The sequence below is a fragment of the Nerophis lumbriciformis genome, linkage group LG28 (assembly GCF_033978685.3).
Source record: "Nerophis lumbriciformis linkage group LG28, RoL_Nlum_v2.1, whole genome shotgun sequence".
Taxonomy (NCBI): Eukaryota; Metazoa; Chordata; class Actinopteri; order Syngnathiformes; family Syngnathidae; genus Nerophis; species Nerophis lumbriciformis.
In genome coordinates this window covers 34,375,567-34,399,800 of record NC_084575.2, presented here as the reverse complement: position 1 = coordinate 34,399,800, position 24,234 = coordinate 34,375,567, and the positions used below count along the sequence as shown (strand labels likewise).

At 38.5% G+C, this 24,234-nt stretch overlaps 3 protein-coding genes across 7 annotated transcripts in view; all 3 read right to left on the bottom strand.

Moving 5' to 3' along the window:
- als2b (alsin Rho guanine nucleotide exchange factor ALS2 b) overlaps positions 1-5,930 on the bottom strand; it is a 54,679-nt gene extending 48,749 nt beyond the window's left edge. For all 5 annotated transcript variants that reach the window (XM_061924078.1, XM_061924080.1, XM_061924081.1 and 2 more), the window contains exons 1-3: positions 5,785-5,930; positions 2,672-2,817; positions 1,630-2,591 (exon numbers count right to left, since the gene is read on the bottom strand). In XM_061924078.1, coding sequence (XP_061780062.1) covers positions 1,630-2,591; positions 2,672-2,817; positions 5,785-5,804 — 1,128 coding nt within the window. In that variant the 5' untranslated portion in view covers positions 5,805-5,930. The remainder of the gene's footprint in view (positions 1-1,629; positions 2,592-2,671; positions 2,818-5,784) is intronic.
- Positions 5,931-15,048: 9,118 nt separating this feature from the next.
- inpp4ab (inositol polyphosphate-4-phosphatase type I Ab) overlaps positions 15,049-24,234 on the bottom strand; it is a 130,225-nt gene continuing 121,039 nt past the window's right edge. The window contains exon 28 of the mRNA XM_061924087.2: positions 15,049-15,371. The gene's annotated coding sequence lies outside the window, so the exon portion shown is untranslated. The remainder of the gene's footprint in view (positions 15,372-24,234) is intronic.
- LOC133570801 (D-beta-hydroxybutyrate dehydrogenase, mitochondrial) overlaps positions 16,354-24,234 on the bottom strand; it is a 9,994-nt gene continuing 2,113 nt past the window's right edge. Inside the window, exons 3-4 of the mRNA XM_061923517.2 lie at positions 20,008-20,141; positions 16,354-17,352 (exon numbers count right to left, since the gene is read on the bottom strand). Coding sequence (XP_061779501.1) covers positions 16,987-17,352; positions 20,008-20,141 — 500 coding nt within the window. The 3' untranslated portion in view covers positions 16,354-16,986. The remainder of the gene's footprint in view (positions 17,353-20,007; positions 20,142-24,234) is intronic.

The following is a 24,234-nucleotide window of genomic DNA, read 5'->3' as shown; positions in this document are numbered from 1 at the left end:
CCCCCGCTGTTGCCATTTCTAATACAAAGTAGTGTATAGTTCTAACTTGTCTGTCAGCGGACTCGCTATGTAAGCGCTAAAAACTACAACAAAAGCAGCATCCTGAAGAGACTAGTCAGAAACTAGCTTGAAAACGTTCTTTAAAACATAATCTATGCAACATTGTATATTATGTAGACCACAAGGAAGTGTTTTAGATGTAGAAGAAAAAAAATCATATGATCCCTTACATGCGCCTTATAATCAGTGTTGGGTTAGTTACAGAAAACCAGTAACTAGCTACAGTTACTAGTTACTTTATTTTAAAAGTAATTCAGTTACTTACACCAAAAAGTAATGCGTTACTGTGAAAAGTAACTATTTAGTTACTTCTTTTTTTTTTTAAGGCTCCCATTAATGCCCTTTTAGCACACAAAGACAAAGATATGTTTCAAAGGGCCAATTTATTTCAGGCCAGAACAAATTGACAAAACTATTTTAAATAGCTGCAACATAATGGCACTTTAACTTTAACTTTAAGTCGATACGATCTTTACTCCAAGACACAACTTACATTTAACTAAAATGTTATTTTCTTTGTGCTCGACAAAAGAAAAGTATTGAGAATGTCTCCATGTTAAGAAACTCGGCTTCTGGCTTCGCCATGATGTCTTGTTAGTTGTTATGAGAGTAGCGTAACTTTAACTTTAAGTCGATAGGATCTTTGATCCAAGACACAACTTACATTTAACTAAAATGTTATTTTCTTTGTGCTCGACAAAAGAAAAGTATTGAGAATGCCTCCATGTTAAGAAACTCGACTTCTGGCTTCGCCATGATGTCTTGTTAGTTGTTATGAGAGTAGCGTATGTGTGTGTGGCCTTTTAAGATATGACAGCATGTGAGGTGAGTGACATCAGTGAGTGAGTGGGCGAGAGAGGTGAGGGAGCGGCAACAGTGAGTGCCTGCAGGTGCTCTAGCTTGGTTCATGGCTGCGTCCAATAAAGTCACAAAGATGCAACAAACCGCCGGCCCCGTCATTCACCCTCAGCTGTAAAGACCCACTTCCGGGTAAAGTGAAGGTTGTTAGCCCCGAAGTACATAGGACGTCTCCCCTGCTGCGCCCCTCAACTACGGTCTGGGAACCCCCACCCACACAAAGCACGCCTTTTCTTTTCCTTGTGACACAGAAGGACGACACCGCAGCGCTCCAATAAAACACACTCAGATCTTCTGTTTCTAGCCGATACTACATAAAAAAATAACGTAAAATAACGCAGTAACGCATCATGTAGTAACGGTAACTGAGTTACTGAATATAAAAAATAACGCGTTAGATTACTAGTTACCACCGAAAATAACGGCGGTACAGTAACGCGTTACAAAGTAAGCCCAACACTGCTTATAATACGGTGCGCCTTTTCTGTGAAAATAGACCTGAATATACTCGTTCATCGACAGTGCGCCTTATAATCGCTTATGGTCTGGAAAATACGGTACTTATTCTCTATTATTTACTTTTCCCAGTGGGTGCACTGTGTTTTATTTCATAAACAGCTGCTCTATCAGCATTAAACTGCTTCTCCCAGGTATGGAATCAAACTACATTTAATCCAATCTCATTTCTGTTTTTGTAACTGCAACACTCACCAGCAGGTTATGCAGTCCTCCCTTTGTCACCTTTGGTGTTTTTTCAGCCTGAGTGTTATCCAAGAGCTTCTGCAGGTAATCTTTGACGGCCTGCTCATCTGGATAAGGTGAACATTTGGCACTTGTTGCCTGACTGCACTGTGCCTCAGAGAGGTCAACGTTCAACGTAGGTAGCCCCTCCTCAGCCAAACATGACTCTTGTTTGTCCACATTTTGGAAAGGGTCATTGTTGCTGACAGGTGCTGGAGGTGAGGCAGGTGTTTGGGAAGAAAGGGTAGGTTCTGATGGAGAAGTCTTGAGTAGAGGAGTAGATAAGGACACCTCAAGCCTTCCAACATCTTCAGGCTGCTCCAATCCAGGTGGGCAGTAGTGACTGTCAGAAATGATGACATGATCCTCTTTGTCAGTCATGGTGTATAGCAGCTGCTTACATTGCCCACATTTGTCTGCAGGGGGCCGCTTGACGTCCTGCGGGGTGAGGCAGCGTACCAAAGCCAGACTGTGCAAAGCGCCACAGGTCACTTGAAGTACAAACCTGCCAGCCAGTTGTTCAACCTTCTGTGGTTTCCAGACTGGAACAACTGTGGTGTTGAGGCCCAACTGGCAACCACTTCCCCAAGCCCATACCTCCCGCTGGACCGAGAGTGCCAGAGTGTGCTGCTCCCCACAGGCAAGCTCCAGAACCGGTACAGTGTGCTGCAGGGGGCTGCAGTCTGAGTCCACTAGAGCGACTGGAGTCGGGTTGGGAACGGAGCTGAGGCCCAACAAACCACACTGTCCTGCGCTGTTGTCACCCCACATATGGACGCCGCCATCCTCGGTCACCGCCCCACTGTGGAAACTCCCAGCAGCCAGAGCAACAACTCGCTGTCCACCGAGTGCGCTCTCTAAAGTGGGAGCCGTAAACTCCGCCGTTTGACTTTGCTTCCATGGCAGATGCCCGAAAGTGAACACCTGACCACCTGAATGTGCATAACAAGATTACGAATCTGTCAGGTGTCTTTTTTGTTTTTTTTAACATTGAGAAGGCCACAATGCTTACCTTCCACCAGCAAGACTCCATGATTTCTACCCAGAGCAACCTGGAGAACAGACTGTGGGAGAAGTAGTCTCTCAGGGGCCACACTGTAAGAGTAGCCTTTCCAGGTGTGCAGCAGGCCTCTCTCTCCTTCACCGTCATCTCCAGAGCTGGCAGATCGTGATTTAGAAAAGGATGTGCTTATCATGGATTAGATCCAATGCTTTGGAAGACATTAGATGTCAATGTTATGAGTTTTTTTGTATTAGACATGTATTAGTAATACATCAAATGTCAAGTTTTATTATAGATGCTCAGTCAGATGTAGTCTCACCAGATATGGCAGTGGTTGCAAAACATTCAAACGTAATTAAACATGTGGCTACAAATGTAGCTTACCACCATCATCGTGTGAATGTGGAGCGAAGGAATAATGGGTCTCATTGTGAAGCGCTTTGGGCGTCTAGAAATGCCCTCTAAAAAATATAAGCCAGAGGTTCGAAAAACTTTTTTCACAAAGCACCACCTCAGAAAAAACTTGCCTCTACAAGTACCACCATTAAAATACTGTAGCATAGTAGGCCTAAGTATATACATATAGCATACATATCACCACACTGTACACTACACATTGTCCATATATATATATATATATATATGTCTTAATAAGGTTATCCAAAAAATAGTGCTCGATACCGTAGTAGAGCGCAATATATGTATGTGTGGGAAAAAAAATCACAAGACTATTTCATCTCTACAGGCCTGTTTCATGAGGGGGGGTACCCTCAATCATCAGGAGATTTTAATGGGAGCATTCGCATACCATGGTTTATATAGGGCACAGAGTGGGTGGGTACAGGCTGGCCTAGGGGCGTGGTGATTGGCTCATGTGTTACCTAGGAGGTGTTTCCGTCTATGGCGGCATGTTGTTACAATTTCGCTGCGCTTGTTGAGGGATGACAGGTCTGGACGGTAAATAATAAACAGTTTCTCTTTCAAGCATAGGTTGCATCTTTTATTACCACTATTGTAAGGTGTGCTGGATGCAAGAATTTGCCATGTTATTGAATATTCAACATTATTGTCTTTGAGGTCCCAAATGTGTTTGCTGAGTTCTGTGGTATTTCGCAGGTTTTTGTTCCTGAAAGTAGCCTTGTGATTGTTCCATCTGGTTTTGAATTCTCCCTCGGTTAATCCTACATATGTGTCGGATGTGTTAATGTCCTTGCGTATTACCTTAGATTGGTAGACAACTGATGTTTGTAAGCACCCCCCGTTGAGAGGGCAATCAGGTTTCTTTCGACAGTTACAGCCTTTGTTGGTTTTGGAGTCGCTCTGTCTGGGGGCCGACGGCTCATTTGCAATTGTTTTGTTGTGGTTTGAGATGATTTGTCGTATATTGTTCATGCAGCTGTAGCTCAATTTAATGTTGTTCTTGTTGAATACTTTTCTTAGGGTGTTGCCTTTGGGAAAGTGTTTGTCAATCAGATTGAGGAATTTGTGTCCAATGTTAGTTGAGACGTTTTTGCTGTATGGGGGGTTGTACCAGATGATGTCGTTTCGTTTTCTGTTCTTTTTTGGCTGGTTTCCTGGCGTGGGTTCATAGGTGAGGGTGAAATTGTATCCGCTTTCATCAAGGGCTTTTTGGTACGGGGGGGGTTGCTTGGTCAAATTCAGCTTTGCTAGATGACAGCATCGATAGCCTTTTATTGATTCCGGTAGGTATTCTTTTCGTGGTGGTGGGTGGGTGGTTGCTGTCATGGTGCACGTATTGGAGTGTTGTGTTGGGTTTCGTGAATGGTTGGTAGCTGTTATTTCTCAGGTTGAAAGTGACGTCAAGGAAGTTGACGGTTTGCTTGTTGTCGAAATTGTAACAACATGCCGCCATAGACGGAAACACCTCCTAGGTAACACATGAGCCAATCACCACGCCCCTAGGCCAGCCTGTACCCACCCACTCTGTGCCCTATATAAACCATGGTATGCGAATGCTCCCATTAAAATCTCCTGATGATTGAGGGTACCCCCCCTCATGAAACAGGCCTGTAGAGATGAAATAGTCTTGTGATTTTTTTCCCCACACATACATATATATATATATATATATATATGTATATATATACCGTATTTTTCGGAGTATAACTCGCTCCGGAGTATAAGGCGCACCGGCCGAAAATGCATAATAAAGAAGGAAAAAAACATATATAAGTCGCATTTTTTGGGGAAATTTATTTGATAAAAGCCAACACCAAGAATAGACATTTGAAAGGCAATTTAAAATAAATCAAGAATAGTGAACAACAGGCTGAATAAGTGTACGTTATATGAGGCATAAATAACCAACTGGTATGTTAACGTAACATATTAAGGTAAGAGTCATTCAAATAACTATAACATATAGAACATGCTATACGTTTACCAAACAATCTGTCACTCCTAATCGCTAAATCCCATGAAATCTTATACGTCTAGTCTCTTACGTGAATGAGATCAATAATATTATTTGATATTTTACGCTAATGTGTTAATCATTTCACACATAAGTCGCTCCTGAGTATAAGTCGCACCCCCGGCCAAACTATGAAAAAAACTGCGACTTATAGTCCGAAAAATACGGTACTCTGGACCTAGACGTTGAGTCCGTGACGTACATGGCGGACAATAACTGCACTAATTGCACTCAGCATCAAGGGTTGGAATTGGGGGTTAAATCACCAAAACATGATTACCGGGCGCGGCCACCGCTGCTGCTCATTGCTCCCCTCACCTCCCAAGGGGTGGAACAAGGGTGCTGGGTCAAATGCAGAGGACAAATTTCACCACACCTAGTGTGCGTGTGACTATCATTGGTACTTTAACTTATACGTGGTGGTATCTGTAGTGATATCACATGGTGGTATCTGTAGTGATATCACATGGTGGTATCTGTAGTGATATCACATGGTGGTATCTGTAGTGATATCACATTGTGGTATCTGTAGTGATATCACATGGTGGTATCTGTAGTGATATCACATGGTGGTATCTGTAGTGATATCACATTGTGGTATCTGTAGTGATATCACATGGTGGTATCTGTGGTGAAATCACATGCTGATCACAAGCAGGCGAACATAACAACGAATCGATCCTCTTACCACCTCCTCTGGGTTTCCATCCGTTATCTTTTATTCCTCCATGAGTGTGTCACAAAACATCCCTCATAGTCCAAAATTGAACCTGTCAGCTTTTAAACGGGTTTCTGTTGGGAAGGAGACAGAATGTGAGCAGTGAGTGCAGACAAGACACTAGCAAGTGTCGCCATATCAGCACAGTCCTCATTAATAACAATAATAATAATAATAACAACACAAGACTACCATTAGCGAACTCATTCGACTAAAAAGGCGTAGGCGCACATTTATAATGCTCCCTGAGCGATGTTTGACACATTATTCTTACCAGCTTATTATTTTCTTCACATTCCTAACGTTGATGACGACGCCGTGTCGTGATGTTGTGCTAATAGATGCTAGCAGTCGCTGTTGACGAGGCTACGAGCAAAGATCGTTTACAGCGAAGATGGCCACTATAGGTAGTGACACGCCGGGAAGTAGCCGGTGAGAATAATTGTTTACATTTAAAACGTTGCCTTTCAATGTGTCACGAAATATAATGTAATATAACTCAAGTACCATATGATGGAGCTTCGAGCACACAAAGACATGTTAAACTTCAAAATAAGAACAAATATAAACAGATACCCGACATTTCATCCGAGTGAGACATCTTCCTTGTGAGAAACTGCTCCAGCTCTTCAACGGAAGCTGAAAATAATCAAAATAAGGAGCGCGGGAGTTTAAAGCGATTCAAGTCCATCCATTTTTTTTTTTTTACCGCTTGTCCCTCTCAAATGAATACAATTGAACGACTTTCAATGTTCAGGACTGACAATGCAAACCACCGGACGACTTTTTTTAATAACTTTTGCAATCCGAGTGCGGCAACTCAAATATGTAAACGAACATTATAATTAATACTTTAGTAGCCCTGTTGCAATAGCAGTGCTACTTCTATAACTACTCAAAACTAACTACAAACTACTAATAATAATCACAACAACAATAGGATAGTACAGTAAAAAACAATAGCTATCACTACTACTCACAGCAAAAATAATTACTAAAAACTAACGACAAACTACTAATAATAATCACAACAATAGGATAGTACAGTAAAAAACAATAGCTATCACTATTACTCATAGCAAAAATAACTACTAATAATAATCACAACAACAATATGATAATACAGTAAAAAAACAATAGCTATCACTATTACTCATAGCAAAAATAACTACTAATAATAATCACAACAACAATAGGATAGTACAGTAAAAAACAATAGCTATCACTATTACTCACAGCAAAAATAACTACTAAAAACTAACGACAAACTACTAATAATCACAACAACAATAGGATAGTACAGTAAAAAACAATAGCTATCACTACTACTCACAGCAAAAATAACTACTAATAATAATCACAACAACAATATGATAATACAGTAAAAAACAATAGCTATCACTATTACTCATAGCAAAAATAACTACTAATAATAATCACAACAACAATAGGATAGTACAGTAAAAAACAATAGCTATCACTATTACTCACAGCAAAAATAACTACTAATAATAATCACAACAACAATATGATAATACAGTAAAAAACAATAGCTATCACTATTACTCATAGCAAAAATAACTACTAATAATAATCACAACAACAATAGGATAGTACAGTAAAAAACAATAGCTATCACTATTACTCACAGCAAAAATAACTACTAAAAACTAACGACAAACTACTAATAATCACAACAACAATAGGATAGTACAGTAAAAAACAATAGCTATCACTACTACTCACAGCAAAAATAACTACTAATAATAATCACAACAACAATATGATAATACAGTAAAAACAATAGCTATCACTATTACTCATAGCAAAAATAACTACTAATAATAATCACAACAACAATAGGATAGTACAGTAAAAAACAATAGCTATCACTATTACTCACAGCAAAAATAACTACTAAAAACTAACGACAAACTACTAATAATCATCACAACAACAATAGGATAGTACAGTAAAAAACAATAGCTATCACTATTACTCATAGCAAAAAAAATTACTAATAATAATCACAACAACAATATGATAATACAGTAAAAACAATAGCTATCACTACTACTCACAGCAAAAATAACTACTAAAAACTAACTACAAACTACTAATAATGATCACAACAATAGGATAGTACAGTAAAAAACAATAGCTATCACTACTACTCACAGCAAAAATAATTACTAAAAACTAACGACAAACTACTAATAATGATCACAACAACAATAGTATAGTACAGTAAAAAACAATTGCTATCACTACTACTCACAGCAAAAATAAATACTAAAAACTACTAATAATGATCACAACAACAATAGGAGTAAAAACAATAGCTATCACTATTACTCATAGCAAACATAACTACTAATAATAATCACAACAACAATATGATAATACAGTAAAAAACAAAAGCTATCACTACTACTCACAGCAAAAATTACTAAAAACTAGCTACAAACTACTACTAATAATCACAACAACAATAGGATAGTACAGTAAAAAACAATAGCTATCACTACCACTCACAGCAAAAATAAATACTAAAAACTACTAATAATGATCATAACAACAATAGGAGTAAAAACAATAGCTATCACTATTACTCATAGCAAACATAACTACTAATAATAATCACAACAACAATAGGAGTAAAAACTATTACTCATAGCAAAAATTACTAGTACAGTAAAAAAACAATAGCTATCACTACCACTCACAGCAAAAATAACTACTAAAAACTAACTACTAATAATAATCACAACAATAGGATAGTACAGTAAAAAACAATAGCTACCACTCACAGCAAAAATAACTACTAAAAACTAACGACAAACTACTAATAATGATCACAACAACAATAGGATAGTACAGTAAAAACAATAGCTATCACTATTACTCATAGCAAAAATAACTACTAATAATAATCACAACAACAATATGATAATACAGTAAAAAACAATAGCTATCACTACTACTCACAGCAAAAATTACTAAAAACTAACTACAAACTACTAATAATAATCACAACAACAATATGATAATACAGTAAAAAACAATAGCTATCACTACTACTCACAGCAAAAATTACTAAAAACTAACTACAAACTACTAATAATAATCACAACAACAATAGGATAGTACAGTAAAAAACAATAGCTATCACTACCACACACAGCAAAACTAACTACTAATAATAATCACAACAACAATAGGATAGTACGGTAAAAACAATAGCTATCACTACTACTCACAGCAAAAATTACTAAAAACTAACTACAAACTACTAATAATAATCACAACAACAATAGGATAGTACAGTAAAAAACAATAGCTATCACTACTACTCACAGCAAAAATAATTACTAAAAACTAACGACAAACTACTAATAATAATCACAACAACAATACGATAGTACAGTAAAAAACAATAGCTATCACTACTACTCACAGCAAAAATAATTACTAAAAACTAACGACAAACTACTAATAATAATCACAACAACAATACGATAGTACAGTAAAAAACAATAGCTATCACTACTACTCACAGCAAAAATAATTACTAAAAACTAACGACAAACTACTAATAATAATCACAACAACAATTGGATAGTACAGTAAAAAACAATAGCTATCACTACAACTCACAGCAAAAATAACTACTAAAAACTAACGACAAACTACTAATAATGATCACAACAACAATAGGATAGTACAGTAAAAAACAATAGCTATCACTATTACTCATAGCAAAAATGACTACTAATAATAATCACAACAACAATATGATAATACAGTAAAAACAATAGCTATCACTACTACTCACAGCAAAAATAATTACTAAAAACTAACGACAAACTACTAATAATCATCACAACAACAATAGGATAGTACAGTAAAAAACAATTGCTATCACTACTACTCACAGCAAAAATAATTACTAAAAACTAACGACAAACTAATAATGATCACAACAACAATAGGATAGTACAGTAAAAAACAATTGCTATCACTGTTACTCATAGCAAAAATAACTACTAAAAACTACTAACAATGATCACAACAACAATAGGAGTAAAAACAATAGCTATCACTATTACTCATAGCAAAAATAACTACTAAAAACTACTAACAATGATCACAACAACAATAGGAGTAAAAACAATAGCTATCACTATTACTCATAGCAAACATAACTACTAATAATAATCACAACAACAATATGATAATACAGTAAAAAACAATAGCTATCACTACTACTCACAGCAAAAATAATTACTAAAAACTAACGACAAACTACTAATAATAATCACAACAACAATTGGATAGTACAGTAAAAAACAATAGCTATCACTACAACTCACAGCAAAAATAACTACTAAAAACTAACGACAAACTACTAATAATGATCACAACAACAATAGGATAGTACAGTAAAAAACAATAGCTATCACTATTACTCATAGCAAAAATGACTACTAATAATAATCACAACAACAATATGATAATACAGTAAAAACAATAGCTATCACTACTACTCACAGCAAAAATAATTACTAAAAACTAACGACAAACTACTAATAATCATCACAACAACAATAGGATAGTACAGTAAAAAACAATTGCTATCACTACTACTCACAGCAAAAATAATTACTAAAAACTAACGACAAACTAATAATGATCACAACAACAATAGGATAGTACAGTAAAAAACAATTGCTATCACTGTTACTCATAGCAAAAATAACTACTAAAAACTACTAACAATGATCACAACAACAATAGGAGTAAAAACAATAGCTATCACTATTACTCATAGCAAAAATAACTACTAAAAACTACTAACAATGATCACAACAACAATAGGAGTAAAAACAATAGCTATCACTATTACTCATAGCAAACATAACTACTAATAATAATCACAACAACAATATGATAATACAGTAAAAAACAATAGCTATCACTACTACTCACAGCAAAAATTACTACAAACTAACTACAAACTACTAATAATAATCACAACAACAATAGGATAGTAAAGTAAAAAACAATAGCTATCACTACTACTCACAGCAAAAATTACTACAAACTAACTACAAACTACTAATAATAATCACAACAACAATAGGATAGTACAGTAAAAAACAATAGCTATCACTACTACTCACAGCAAAAATTACTAAAAACTAACTACAAACTACTAATAATAATCACAACAACAATAGGATAGTAAAGTAAAAAAAACAATAGCTATCACTACCACTCACAGCAAAAATAACTACTAAAAACTAACTACTACTAATAATCACAACAATAGGATAGTACAGTAAAAACAATAGCTATCACTACTACTCACAGCAAAAATAACTACTAGAAACTAACTACAAACTACTAATAATGATCACAACAATAGGATAGTACAGTAAAAAATCAATCAATCAATGTTTATTTATATAGCCCTAAATCACAAGTGTCTCAAAGGGCTGCACAAGCCACAACGACATCCTCGGTACAGAGCCCACATAAGGGCAAGGAAAAACTCACCCCAGTGGGACGTCGATGTGAATGACTATGAGAAACCTTGGAGAGGACCGCATATGTGGGTAACCCCCCGGCTCCTCTAGGGGAGACCGAATGCAATGGATGTCGAGTGGGTCTGACATAATATTGTGAGAGTCCAGTCCATACTGGATCTAACATAATAGTGTGAGAGTCCAGTCCATAGTGGATCTAACATAATAGTGGGAGTCCAGTCCATAGTGGATCTAACATAATAGTGGGAGTCCAGTCCATAGTGGATCTAACATAATATTGTGAGAGTCCAGTCCATAGTGGATCTAACATAATAGTGGGAGTCCAGTCCATAGTGGATCTAACATAATAGTGTGAGAGTCCAGTCCATAGTGGATCTAACATAATAGTGGGAGTCCAGTCCATAGTGGATCTAACATAATAGTGGGAGTCCAGTCCATAGTGGATCTAACATAATATTGTGAGAGTCCAGTCCATAGTGGATCTAACATAATAGTGTGAGAGTCCAGTCCATAGTGGATCTAACATAATAGTGTGAGAGTCCAGTCCATAGTGGATCTAACATAATAGTGAGAGTCCAGTCCATAGTGGATCTAACATAATAGTGTGAGAGTCCAGTCCATAGTGGATCTAACATAATAGTGTGAGAGTCCAGTCCATAGTGGATCTAACATAATAGTGAGAGTCCAGTCCATAGTGGATCTAACATAATATTGTGAGAGTCCAGTCCATAGTGGATCTAACATAATAGTATGAGAGTCCAGTCCATAGTGGATCTAACATAATAGTGAGAGTCCAGTCCATAGTGGATCTAACATAATAGTGAGAGTCCAGTCCATAGTGGATCTAACATAATAGTGAGAGTCCAGTCCATAGTGGATCTAACATAATATTGTGAGAGTCCAGTCCATAGTGGATCTAACATAATAGTGAGAGTCCAGTCCATAGTGGATCTAACATAATAGTGTGAGAGTCCAGTCCATAGTGGATCTAACATAATATTGTGAGAGTCCAGTCCATAGTGGATCTAACATAATAGTGTGAGAGTCCAGTCTATAGTGGATCTAACATAATATTTTGAGAGTGCAGTTCATAGTGGATCTAACATAATAGTGTGAGAGTCCAGTCCATAGTGGATCTAACATAATAGTGTGAGAGTCCAGTCCATAGTGGATCTAACATAATATTGTGAGAGTCCAGTCCATAGTGGATCTAACATAATAGTGTGAGAGTCCAGTCCATAGTGGATCTAACATAATAGTGTGAGAGTCCAGTCCATAGTGGATCTAACATAATAGTGTGAGAGTCCAGTCCATAGTGGATCTAACATAATAGTGTGAGAGTCCAGTCCATAGTGGATCTAACATAATATTGTGAGAGTCCAGTCCATAGTGGATCCAACATAACAGTAAGAGTCCAGTCCATAGTGGGGTCAGCAGGAAACCATCCCGAGCGGAGACGAGTCAGCAGCGCAGAGATTTTCCCAACCATTTGATTCTTTAAGTTTTATTTTCCTATATTCAAACACAGTGTTACTGTTCAAACTGTGTGGAAAGTGGTCAAAATATCAAGTATTCTTGTTAAATAAACATATGACTTGTTTTTAATGATTACTTAGGCCTACTACACCAGTGGTCCCCAACCACCGGACCGTGGCCCGGTACCGGTCCGTGGATCGATTGGTACCAGGCCGCACAAGAAACAAAAAAAATAAAAAACTTTTTTTATTTTTATTGAATCAACATACAAACCCCGTTTCCATATGAGTTAGGAAATTGTGTTAGATGTAAATATAAACGGAATACAATGATTTGCAAATCCTTTTCAACCCATATTCAGTTGAATATGCTACAAAGACAACATATTTGATGTTCAAACTCATAAACTTTTTTTTTTTTTTTGCAAATATTCATTAACTTATAATTTCATGGCTGCAACACGTGACAAAGAAGTTGGGAAAGTGCATGTTCACCACTGTGTTACATCACCTTTTCTTTTAACAACACTCAATAAACTATTGGGAACTGAGGAAACTAATTGTTGAAGCTTTGAAAGTGGAATTCTTTCCCATTCTTGTTTTATGTAGAGCTTCAGTCGTTCAACAGTCCGGGGTCTCCGCTGTCGTATTTTACGCTTCATAATGCGCCACACATTTTCGATGGGAGACAGGTCTGGACTGCAGGCGGGCCAGGAAAGTACCCGCACTCTTTTTTTTACGAAGCCACGCTGTTGTAACACGTGCTGAATGTGGCTTGGCATTGTCTTGCTGAAATAAGCAGGGGCGTCCATGAAAAAGACGGCACTTAGATGGCAGCATATGTTGTTCCAAAACCTGTATGTACCTTTCAGCATTAATGGTGCCTTCACAGATGTGTAAGTTACCCATGTCTTGGGCACTAATACACCCCCATACCATCACAGACGCTGGCTTTTGCGTCGATAACAGTCTGGATGGTTCGCTTCCCCTTTGGTCCGGATGAGACGATGTCGAATATTTCCAAAAACAATTTGAAATGTGGACTCGTCAGACCACAGAACACTTTTCCACTTTGCATGAGTCCATCTTAGATGATCTCGGGCGTTTCTGGATGTTGTTGATAAATGGCTTTGGCTTTGCATAGTAGAGCTTTAACTTGCACTTACAGATGTAGCGACCAACTGTAGTTACTGACAGTGGTTTTCTGAAGTGTTCCTGAGCCCATGTGGTGATATCCTTTAGAGATTGATGTGGGTTTTTCATACAGTGCCGTCTGAGGGATGGAAGGTCACGGTCATTCAATGTTGGTTTCCGGCCATGCCGCTTACGTGGAGTGATTTCTCCAGATTCTCTGAACCTTTTGATGATATTATGGAGCGTAGATGTTGAAATCCCTAAATTTCTTGCAATTGCACTTTGAGAAACGTTGTTCTTAAACTGTTTGACTATTTGCTCACGCAGTTGTGGACAAAGGGGTGTACCTCACCCCATCCTTTCTTGTGAAAGACTGAGCATTTTTTGGGAAGCTGTTTTTACACCCAATCATGGCACCCACCTGTTCCCAATTAGCCTGCACACCTGTGGGATGTTCCAAATAAGTGTTTGATGAGCATTCCTCAACTTTATCAGTATTTATTGCCACCTTTCCCAACTTCTTTGTCACGTGTTGCTGCCATCAAATTCTAAAGTTAATGATTATTTGCAACAACAAAAAAAAGTTGATCAGTTTGAACATCAAATATGTTGTCTTTGTAGCATATTCAACTGAATATGGGTTGAGAAGGATTTGCAAATCATTGTATTCCGTTTATATTTACTTCTAACACAATTCCCCAACTCATATGGAAACGGGGCTTGTAAAAAACACAAGATACACTTACAATTAGTGCACCAACCCAAAAAACCTCCCTCCCCTATTCACACAAAAGGGTTGTTTCTTTCTGTTATTAATATTGTGGTTCCTACCTTATATATCAATATATATTGTCACGTTCAAACACTGAGGACATCTATTAAACAAGACAAAAGGCAAGGAATCAAACAGAGACAGAATTCAATTTGGACTCAATATTGAGGAGAGACATGGCCACTGCACTCTCTGTACAGTCCTGCACCACGCTCTGACGAAGAAGGTTTTCGTCTCCTCATTTATTCAGATGTTCAATGTTCACGCACCAACACATGTCACAGCAGGAATGGGAAGTATGTAAAACAGTCATTGTTTTCGGTCGCTTTGAAGACCAAGAAGAGGATTTCTCGGGCTCGGGCTCTTCCTGGATCCAGCTGGGGCAGGTGTTGGAGGACAAATGGATAACCCCTCCCGTCTCCTGACCACAGCGACTTCAAGAGGGCAGCGGGTCGTAAATAGCGTTGACCTCGGTTACCAAATAGTTGGAAGAGAGTTTGTGAAATACTTCAGAGAGAGTTCGTTTAACACTTCAAAGAGAGTTCCTCTGGAAGTTGAGCAGATCCTGCCATCTGTCCGTGTTGAAATCACAGTGGCGTTTCACGAGCCTTCTTCCTCTTGTTAGGCCTCGAAAGACAGCATTCATAATACGTTTCTTTTGTGATAACTTACAATTATTCCAACATATATCAATACAGTCTGCAGGGATACAGTCCGTAAGCACACATGATTGTATTTCTTTATGACAAAAAAACCCCAAAAAACATCCCCCTTGTGGGACAAATTTTCAAGCGTTGACCGGTCCGCAGCTACAAAAAGGTTGGGGACCACTGTACTATGCTATGCTATTTTACTGTTGGTCATTATGGTGCTACTTGGTGAGACAAGTTAGAGAACCACTGATGTGGCGCATACATATGGCATCACATATTATCCTCCCCAACACAAGCTAAATACTCCCTGATTACGTACACACCCACCACTTCCATCCCGTTAGACGCGTGTGCATTTGGGAAGTATACCATAGAAGAAATGTAGAACATATTAAGAAAAGAGCAGAAACGTTTAATTCAGAAATGGTTCACAGTTGTTTGTGTTTACGGTACATAATATACATAAGCCGGGATAAAACCCAGCACAATTGAAATGTGGTGTACATGCACATTGGAGAGGTGTTACGAGTGAGGGCGCCACACACACAAATAATATTAGGAACAACAGTTAAATGTATACAAAAAATAAAAGTACCGTATTTTCCGCACTATTAGCCGCACCTAAAAACCACAAATTTTCTCAAAAGCTGACAGTGCGCCTTTTAACCCGGTGCGCTTTATATATGGATTAATATTAAGATTCATTTTCATAAAGTTTCGATCTCGCAACTTCGGTAAACAGCCGCCATCTTTTTTCCCAGTAAAACAGGAAGCGCTTCTTCTTCTACGCAAGCAACCGCCAAGGTAAGCACCCGCCCCCATAGAACAGGAAGCGCTTCTTCTTCTACTGTAAGCAACCACCCGCCCGCGTAGAAGAAGAAAAAGCGCGCGGATATCACCGTACGTTTCATTTCCTTTGTGTGTTTACATCTGTAAAGACCACAAAATGGCTCCTACTAAGCGTCAGGGATCCGGTTCATGAAAAGACGCAATCTCTCCATCCGCACACGGATTACTATTTCACAGCAACTGATATTCCTGTGAACCGCACTGTGGATACAACGGGAGCACGTACGGTGAATATTCGCACCACAGGGAATGAGAAGTCATCCTTCACTGTGGTTCTAGCTTGCCATGCTAATGGCCAGAAACTTCCACCCATGGTGATATTCAAAAGGAAGACCTTGCCAAAAGAGACCTTTCCAGCCGGCGTCATCATAAAAGCTAACTCGAAGGGATGGATGAAGAAAAGATGAGCGAGTGGTTAAGGTAAGTTTAAGTTTACGCGAAGAGGCCGGGTGGCTTTTTTCACGCACCTCCGTCCATGTTGATATACGTATGTTTGTGATTGCACATTTGCGTACATTTTGGGAGTGAACAGAGTTGTTAGAACGCTGGTTTTTAATATATTATTAAAGTTTGACTGACCTATCTGACTGTTTTTTTGACATTCCTTTAGCGCAGTTAGATGCGGCTTACAACACGGGGCGGCTTATAGGTGGACAAAGTTTTGAAATATGCCGTTCATTGAAGGCGCGGCTTTTAACCCAGGGCGCCTTATGGTGCGGAAAATACGGTACTTGTAAAATCTACTTGAAATAAAGCATTTCTCTCCTTTTAGCGTACATGGAGCTGAGAGAAAAGACGGCGTCCGTGAGAGCCGTGGGCAGATAAGGGTAGAGCTGGAAGAAAACCCGATCGGTGGCTGAAACGATCATGTATCTGTGATTCGGGGAGGGCGCCGTGACTGCGTGCAGCATGGCGTGGATGACCTTCTCCGCGTTGGTGAATCCCGTCCTGCACGTTGAGACAAAGTACTCGATGGCCATCTTAATGTAGGCTTGGTTGAAGGTTCGCTTGCGCTCGTCATCGAACTTAGCCCAGATATCTGACACCGTCTTCATCTTCACGATGTTGGTGGCTTGGCCGAAGTTACCTGGCTGAATGATGCTCACCTGAAAGTGGAGAACAATCCATTTATTTACCCCCAAATCAGCGGCGTCCCAAACAACAATCGCTGAAAAATGAGCAAAAAGACAGAATGTAATGGGAAAAAGTTGAAATCTTCACAATAATATCACTACAAATATTATGATTTGTGTGTAGGGGTTAGTTCATACTTGCCAACCTTGAGACCTCTGATTTCGGGAGGTGGGGGGCGTGGTCAGGGGTGGGGTGGGGGCGTGGTTAAGATATATAAGAAATACTTGACTTTCAGTGAATTCTAGCTATATATATATATATATATATATATATATATATATATATATATATATATATATATATATATATATATATATATATATATATATATATATATATGTATGTGTGGGAAAAAAAATCACAAGACTACTTCATCTCTACAGGCCTGTTTCATGAGGGGTTCCCTCAATCATCAGGAGATTTTAATGGGAGCATTCACATACCATGGTTTATATAGGGCACAGAGTGGGTGGGTACAGGCTGGTGTAGGGGCGTGGTGATTGGCTCATGTGTTACCTAGGAGGTGTTTCCGTCTGTGGCGGCATGCTGTTACAATTTCGCTGCGCTTGTTGAGGGATGACAGGTCTGGACGGTAAATAATAAACAGTTTCTCATGGCAAATTCTTGCATCCAGCACACCTTACAATAGTGGTAATAAAAGATGCAACCTATGCTTGAAAGAGAAACTGTTTATTATATACCGTCCAGACCTGTCATCCCTCAACAAGCGCAGCGAAATTGTATCAGCATGCCGCCACAGACGGAAACACCTCCTAGGTAACACATGAGCCAATCACCACGCCCCTACGCCAGCCTGTACCCACCCACTCTGTGCCCTATACAAACCATGGTATGTGAATGCTCCCATTAAAATCTCCTGATGATTGAGGGAACCCCTCATGAAACAGGCCTGTAGAGATGAAGTAGTCTTGTGATTTTTTTCCCACACATACATATATATATATATATATATATATTTTATTACATATATATATATATATATATATATATATATATATATATATATATATATATATATATATATATATATATATATATATATATATATATATATATAAATAAAATAAATACTTGAATTTCAGTGTTCATTTATTTACACATATACACACACATAACACTCATCTACTCATTGTTGAGTTAAGGGTTGAATTGTCCATCCTTGTTCTATTCTCTGTCACTATTTCAGAACACACACATTATGGCGTAGTGGGTAGAGCAACCGTGCCAGTAACCTGAGGGTTGCAGGTTCGCTCCCCGCCTCTTACCATCCAAAAATCGCTGCCGTTGTGTCCTTGGGCGGGACACTTCACCCTTTGCCCCCGGTGCCACTCACACCGGTGAATTGAATGATGAATGATAGGTGGTGGTCGGAGGGGCCGTTGGCGCAAATTGCAGCCACGCTTCCGTCAGTCTACCCCAGGGCAGCTGTGGCTATGAAAGTAGCTTACCACCACCAGGTGTGAATGAATGATGGGTTCTACATGTAAAGCGACTTTGGGTACTTAGAAAAGCGCTATATAAATCCCAGTTATTATTATTATTATACAAATATACATTATAAAATCAATAAGAAAACGGGAGCTCTAATTTGGGAGTCTGAATTAGGATCAGAAGTTCCTATATAAACATTGCGCACTCACGTCGCCTTTTTGTATTGATTACTGCAGCTGTGCACTGGATTCATTCACAAATACAAACTACAACTCACAAACACTTTAGAGTTAGGCTCCACCATCAGAATGTGTACTTAAACTTATAAAGATCACATGGATATTATTCAGTGAGTTGATTCACCAAAACTAACCTGTTATACAGGAGGAAAAAGCACACAGGACGTTTCAATTGTTCACAGACTGGTCGCGCTCATCAGACTGATAAGACACTTCCGGTCTGCAGGTGATAGCATTCAATTGGGAAGAAACGCCCTACTGGCCCCTACTGACCAATGTGAATACTGATAAATGTGTAATGACAGCTCCAAAAATGAATTCAAACCACAAAATGAAATAAATAAATCAACGCAAAAATGTGACACATTATGGGTGGGTCACATATGCATGTACAGTAGATGGCAGTATTGTCCTGTTTAAAAGTGTCACAACATTGCTGTTTACGGCAGACGAACTGCTTTACGGTAGACGAAGACTTGACTGCTGTTGTTGTGTGTTGTTACCTCGCTGGGAGGACGTTAATGAAACTGCCTAACAATAAACCCACATAAGAAATCAAGAACTCGCCTTCGATCATTCTACAGTTATAACGTGATTGGGCAGGCAGGCTGTTTATATTGTGGGAAAGCGGACGTGAGAACAGGCTGTCAACACGTCACTCAGGTCCGCATGGAGCTGGAGGGGGCGTGGCCTCCAGCTCCACCTGAATTTCGGGAGATTTTCGGGAGAGGCGCTGAATTTCGGGAGTCTCCCGGAAAATCCGGGAGGGTTGGCAAGTATGTGTTAGTTGCATCAATCCCAATATCGATAGTACCAATACCAAAAGTAGAACCAGTTTTGAATTGATACTGGCGTACTAATATCAAGATTTTGCAGTTCTCTTCTATGTTTATTTTCACAAATATGTGTGTTGTTCCAGTCTTTGTGTCATCGTACCTTCACACCGAAGCTGGCCATTTCCACCCGCAGGCAGTCGGCAAAGGCCTCCAGTCCTCGCTTGGACACGCTGTAGCAGGCCATGTTCAGGCAGTTGAAGAAGGCAAAGATGCTCGACACGAAAACCATGCGGCCTGCGGAGGTCAGAGGGTGAACAGTCGGTCACCAACAAAGGCGGCGAGAAGAGCGTGAACAGGGGTCGGCAACCTTTACCAGTCAAAGAGCCACTTTGATCAGTTTCACAAATTATAGAAAACAATGGGAGACGCAAACATTTTTTGAAATTTAAAATGAAATAACACTGCATACAAAGTTTTTTTTTTTGCTTTGTGCTACGTATAAACCAGGGGTCTCAGACACGCTGCCCACACCTTTATATGGAATTTGAATGCTGGTGTGGCACGCGGGTTTTAAATGAATGGCTCTTGTCAGTAGTGATGGGTCCGGCAACACCGATGCATCGGCGCATGCGTCGAGCTCATAGAGCAAAACCCTGTGTCGGTTTTAGAAAGTCACGTGACCGATCATGAGCTGTTTTGGTCACGTGACCGATACGCCAACTGTGTCGCACTGACGCCTCCTCTGTGCCCTGTGAGCGTGTCTTTTCTACAGCCGGAGAAATAATAACTAAGAAGAGCAATCGTCTAAAATGTAATACGTCGGAAAAACTTTTTTTTTTTTTTTTTTAATAAAAATGTGTAAAAAATTAAATTAAAACAATTCCCAGTCCACAATCATCCACAACACGTTCTCTTAGATTTCCATGTTATGATACATGTTCACATTATTTATTGACTGTATCTAAAAAAGATACAAATATATTTTTATTTAAATGAAGATATGAAATAATCCTGAATGAAATACAATGACTTGGTTTATATTATTGTATATACTAGGGCAGGGGTCACCAACGCGGTGCCCGCGGTCACCAGGTAGCCCGTAAGGACCAGATCAGTCGCCCGCTGGCCTGTTCTAAAAATAGCTCAAAGAGCAGCACTTACCAGTGAGCTGCCTCTATTTTTAAAATGTTATTTATTTACCAGCAAGCTGGTCTCCGACATTTTTAATTCTAAAAGAGACAAAACTCAAATAGAATTTGAAAATCCAAGAAAATATTTTAAAGACTTGGTCTTCACTTGGAATAAGCGGTAGAAAATGGATGGATGGATGGGTCTTCACTTGTTTAAATAAATTCATTTATTTTGTACTTTGCTTCTTATTACTTTTAGAAATACAATTTTAGAGAAAAAATACAACCTTAAAAATGATTTTAGGATTTTTGAACAAACATACCTTTTTACCTTTTAAATTTCTTCCTCTTCTTTCCTGACAATTTAAATCAATGTTCAAGTAAATGTATTTATTTTTTATTGTAAAGAATAATAAATATTTTAGCTTCTGTTTTTTCGACAAAGAATATTTGTGAAATATTTCTTCAAACTTACTATGATTAAAATTCAAAAAGAATATTCTGGCAAATCTAGAAAATCTGTAGAATCAAAATTAAATCTTATTTCAAAGTATTTTGAATTTCTTTTAAAATTTTTGTTCTGGAAAATCTAGAAGAAATACTGATTTGTCTTTGTTAGAAATATAGCTTGGTCCAATTTGTTAAATATTCTAACAAAGTGCAGATTGGATTTTAACCAATTTAAAACATGTCATCAAAATTCTAAAATGTATCTTAATCAGGAAAAATTACTAATGATGTTCCATAAATTATTTTTTAATTTTTTTCAAAAAGATTCAAATAAGCTAGTTTTTCTCTTCTTTTTGTCGGTTGAATTTTGAATTTTAAAGAGTTGAAATTGAAGATAAACTATGTTTCAAAATTTTATTTTAATTTTTTTCGTGTTTTCCCCTCTTTTAAACCGTTCAATTAAGTGGTTTTTTTCATCATTTATTCTCTACAAAAAACCTTCCGTAAAAGGAAAAAAAAAATGTACGACGGAATGACAGACAGAAATACCCATTTTTTTATATATATAAATGTATTTATTTAGCTATTGTTGTTTAAATCACACTTACGTGTAACTTACAAATGACAATATATTTATTTATTTAAGTGTGTATCAAACTGGTAGCCCTTCGCATTAATCAGTACCCAAGAAGTAGTTTTTGGTTTCAAAAAGGTTGGTGACCCCTGTACTAGGGCATCAAATCAGTGTCAGTTGAGTCGGTCCATAGGTTGCCTGTAGGGATTTTTAATGTCCAGCAGATGTCAGTATTTAGTGACACAGTATCGACACAGTATCAATACAGTTTTGCAATGTGTCGAAACGCTTCATGACGCCTCATCAACCCATCACTAACCCACACCAAACAAGAATGACAAACACGTTTCGGGAGAACATCTGCACAGTAACACAACATAAACACAACAGAACACATACCCAGAATCCCATGCAGCCCTATCTCTACCGGGATACATTATACACCCCCGCTACCAAACCCCGCCCACCTCAACCGACGCACAGAGAGGGGAGGGGGGGGGGGGGGGGTTGATGTGTGAGGGAGCAGGGTTGGGGTGGGGGCGGGGTTTGGTGGTAGCAGGGGTGTATAATGTAGCCCGGAAGAGTTACTTGTTCGTCACCAAAAACATTCATGAAGTTTCGTTCTTTTATGACTTTATTATGGGTCTACTGAAAATGTGAGGGTCAAAAGTATACATACAGCAATGTTAATATTTGCTTACATGTCCCTTGGCAAGTTTACCTGCAATAAGGCACTTTTGGTAGCCATCCACAAGCTTCTGCTTGAATTTTTGACCACTCCTCTTGACAACATTGGTGCAGTTCAGCTAAATGTGTTGGTTTTCTGACATGGACTTGTTTCTTTAGCATTGTCCACACGTTTAAGTCAGGACTTTAAGAAAGCCATTCTAAAATCTTCATTCTAGCCTGATTTAGCCAGTTCTTTACCATGTTTGACGTGTGTTTGCATCATGTCTTTTGATCATGTTTTGTTTGGCTATGTTCTGTTTGGTTTTTGGACTCTTTTAGTTTCTGTTTATGCTCCATTGTTTTTGTTACCATAGCAACCCATTGGTTTTCACCTGTTTCATTTGGACTCACGCACCTGTTGCCAATCATGTCACTATTGTTTAAGCCTGTCATTTTCTGTTGGTCGTCCTGGCGACATTGACATTGTTCATGCCTGTTCATAGTTTCATGCTGATGTTAATTTCATGCTCCGCTCATGCCACTGTAAGTGTTGTTTGTTTTATGTTCATAGTTTCTGTCCATGTGTTAGTTTTTGTTTTCATAGCCAAGTTTGTATCTCCGCCCTGTGCCCGCCTTTTGTTTGTTCTTTTTATAGTCAGAATTAAACATGTCTTTCCCTTCACGCCGTGTCCAGTCAAGTCGTTTTGCATCTTGGAAAAACAATCCACGCAGTAATTTGCATAGCCATAGTCCACGTCATGACAGTTTGGGGTCATTGTCCTGTCACCATGAATTGATTTACGTGGACCCCGACTTAAAGAAGTTGCAAAACTTATTGGGGCCGCATGGGATTCTGGGTATTTGTCCTGTTGTGTTTATGTTGTGTTACGGTGCAGATGTTCTCCCGAAATGTGTTTTGTCATTCTTGTTTGGTGTGGGTTCACAGTGTGGCGCATTATTAGTAAGAGTGTTAAAGTTGTTTTATATGGTCACCGTCAGTGTAACCTGTATGGCTGTTGACCAAGTATGCCTTGCTGTCACGTACGTGTGCAAGCAGAAGGTGCATACTGCATAACAAATGGTTGGGCTGGCACACTATTAATACAGATTGTAGAGGGCAGAGGTGGGACCAAGTCATTGTTTTGCAAGTCACAAGTAAGTCTCAAGTCTTTGCCCTCAAGTCCGAGTCAAGTCCCGAGTCAAGACAGGCAAGCCCCGAGTCAAGTCCAAAGTCAAGACTGGAAAGTCTCAAGTCAAGTCCTAAGTCCTGCATTTTGAGTTTCGAGTCCTTTCAAGTCCTTTTAACCACAGACTAATATATTAACACAGATTGTGTATGCTTTTCAAACGCTGTATTTATTTATTAAAACAAGTGCATTTTAAATTGCAGGAAAGAAAATTGTGCTGACATTGCACTTTATAATAGCACTATTAACCAGTCATTTTAAACATTAACTCATTCCTTTACAGAACAAACACATTGAAAAATAAAGTGCAAATGTACTTATTTGTACAAAAGTGTTAACATTGAAAAAACATGACATATACGTGAACATAACAAAAA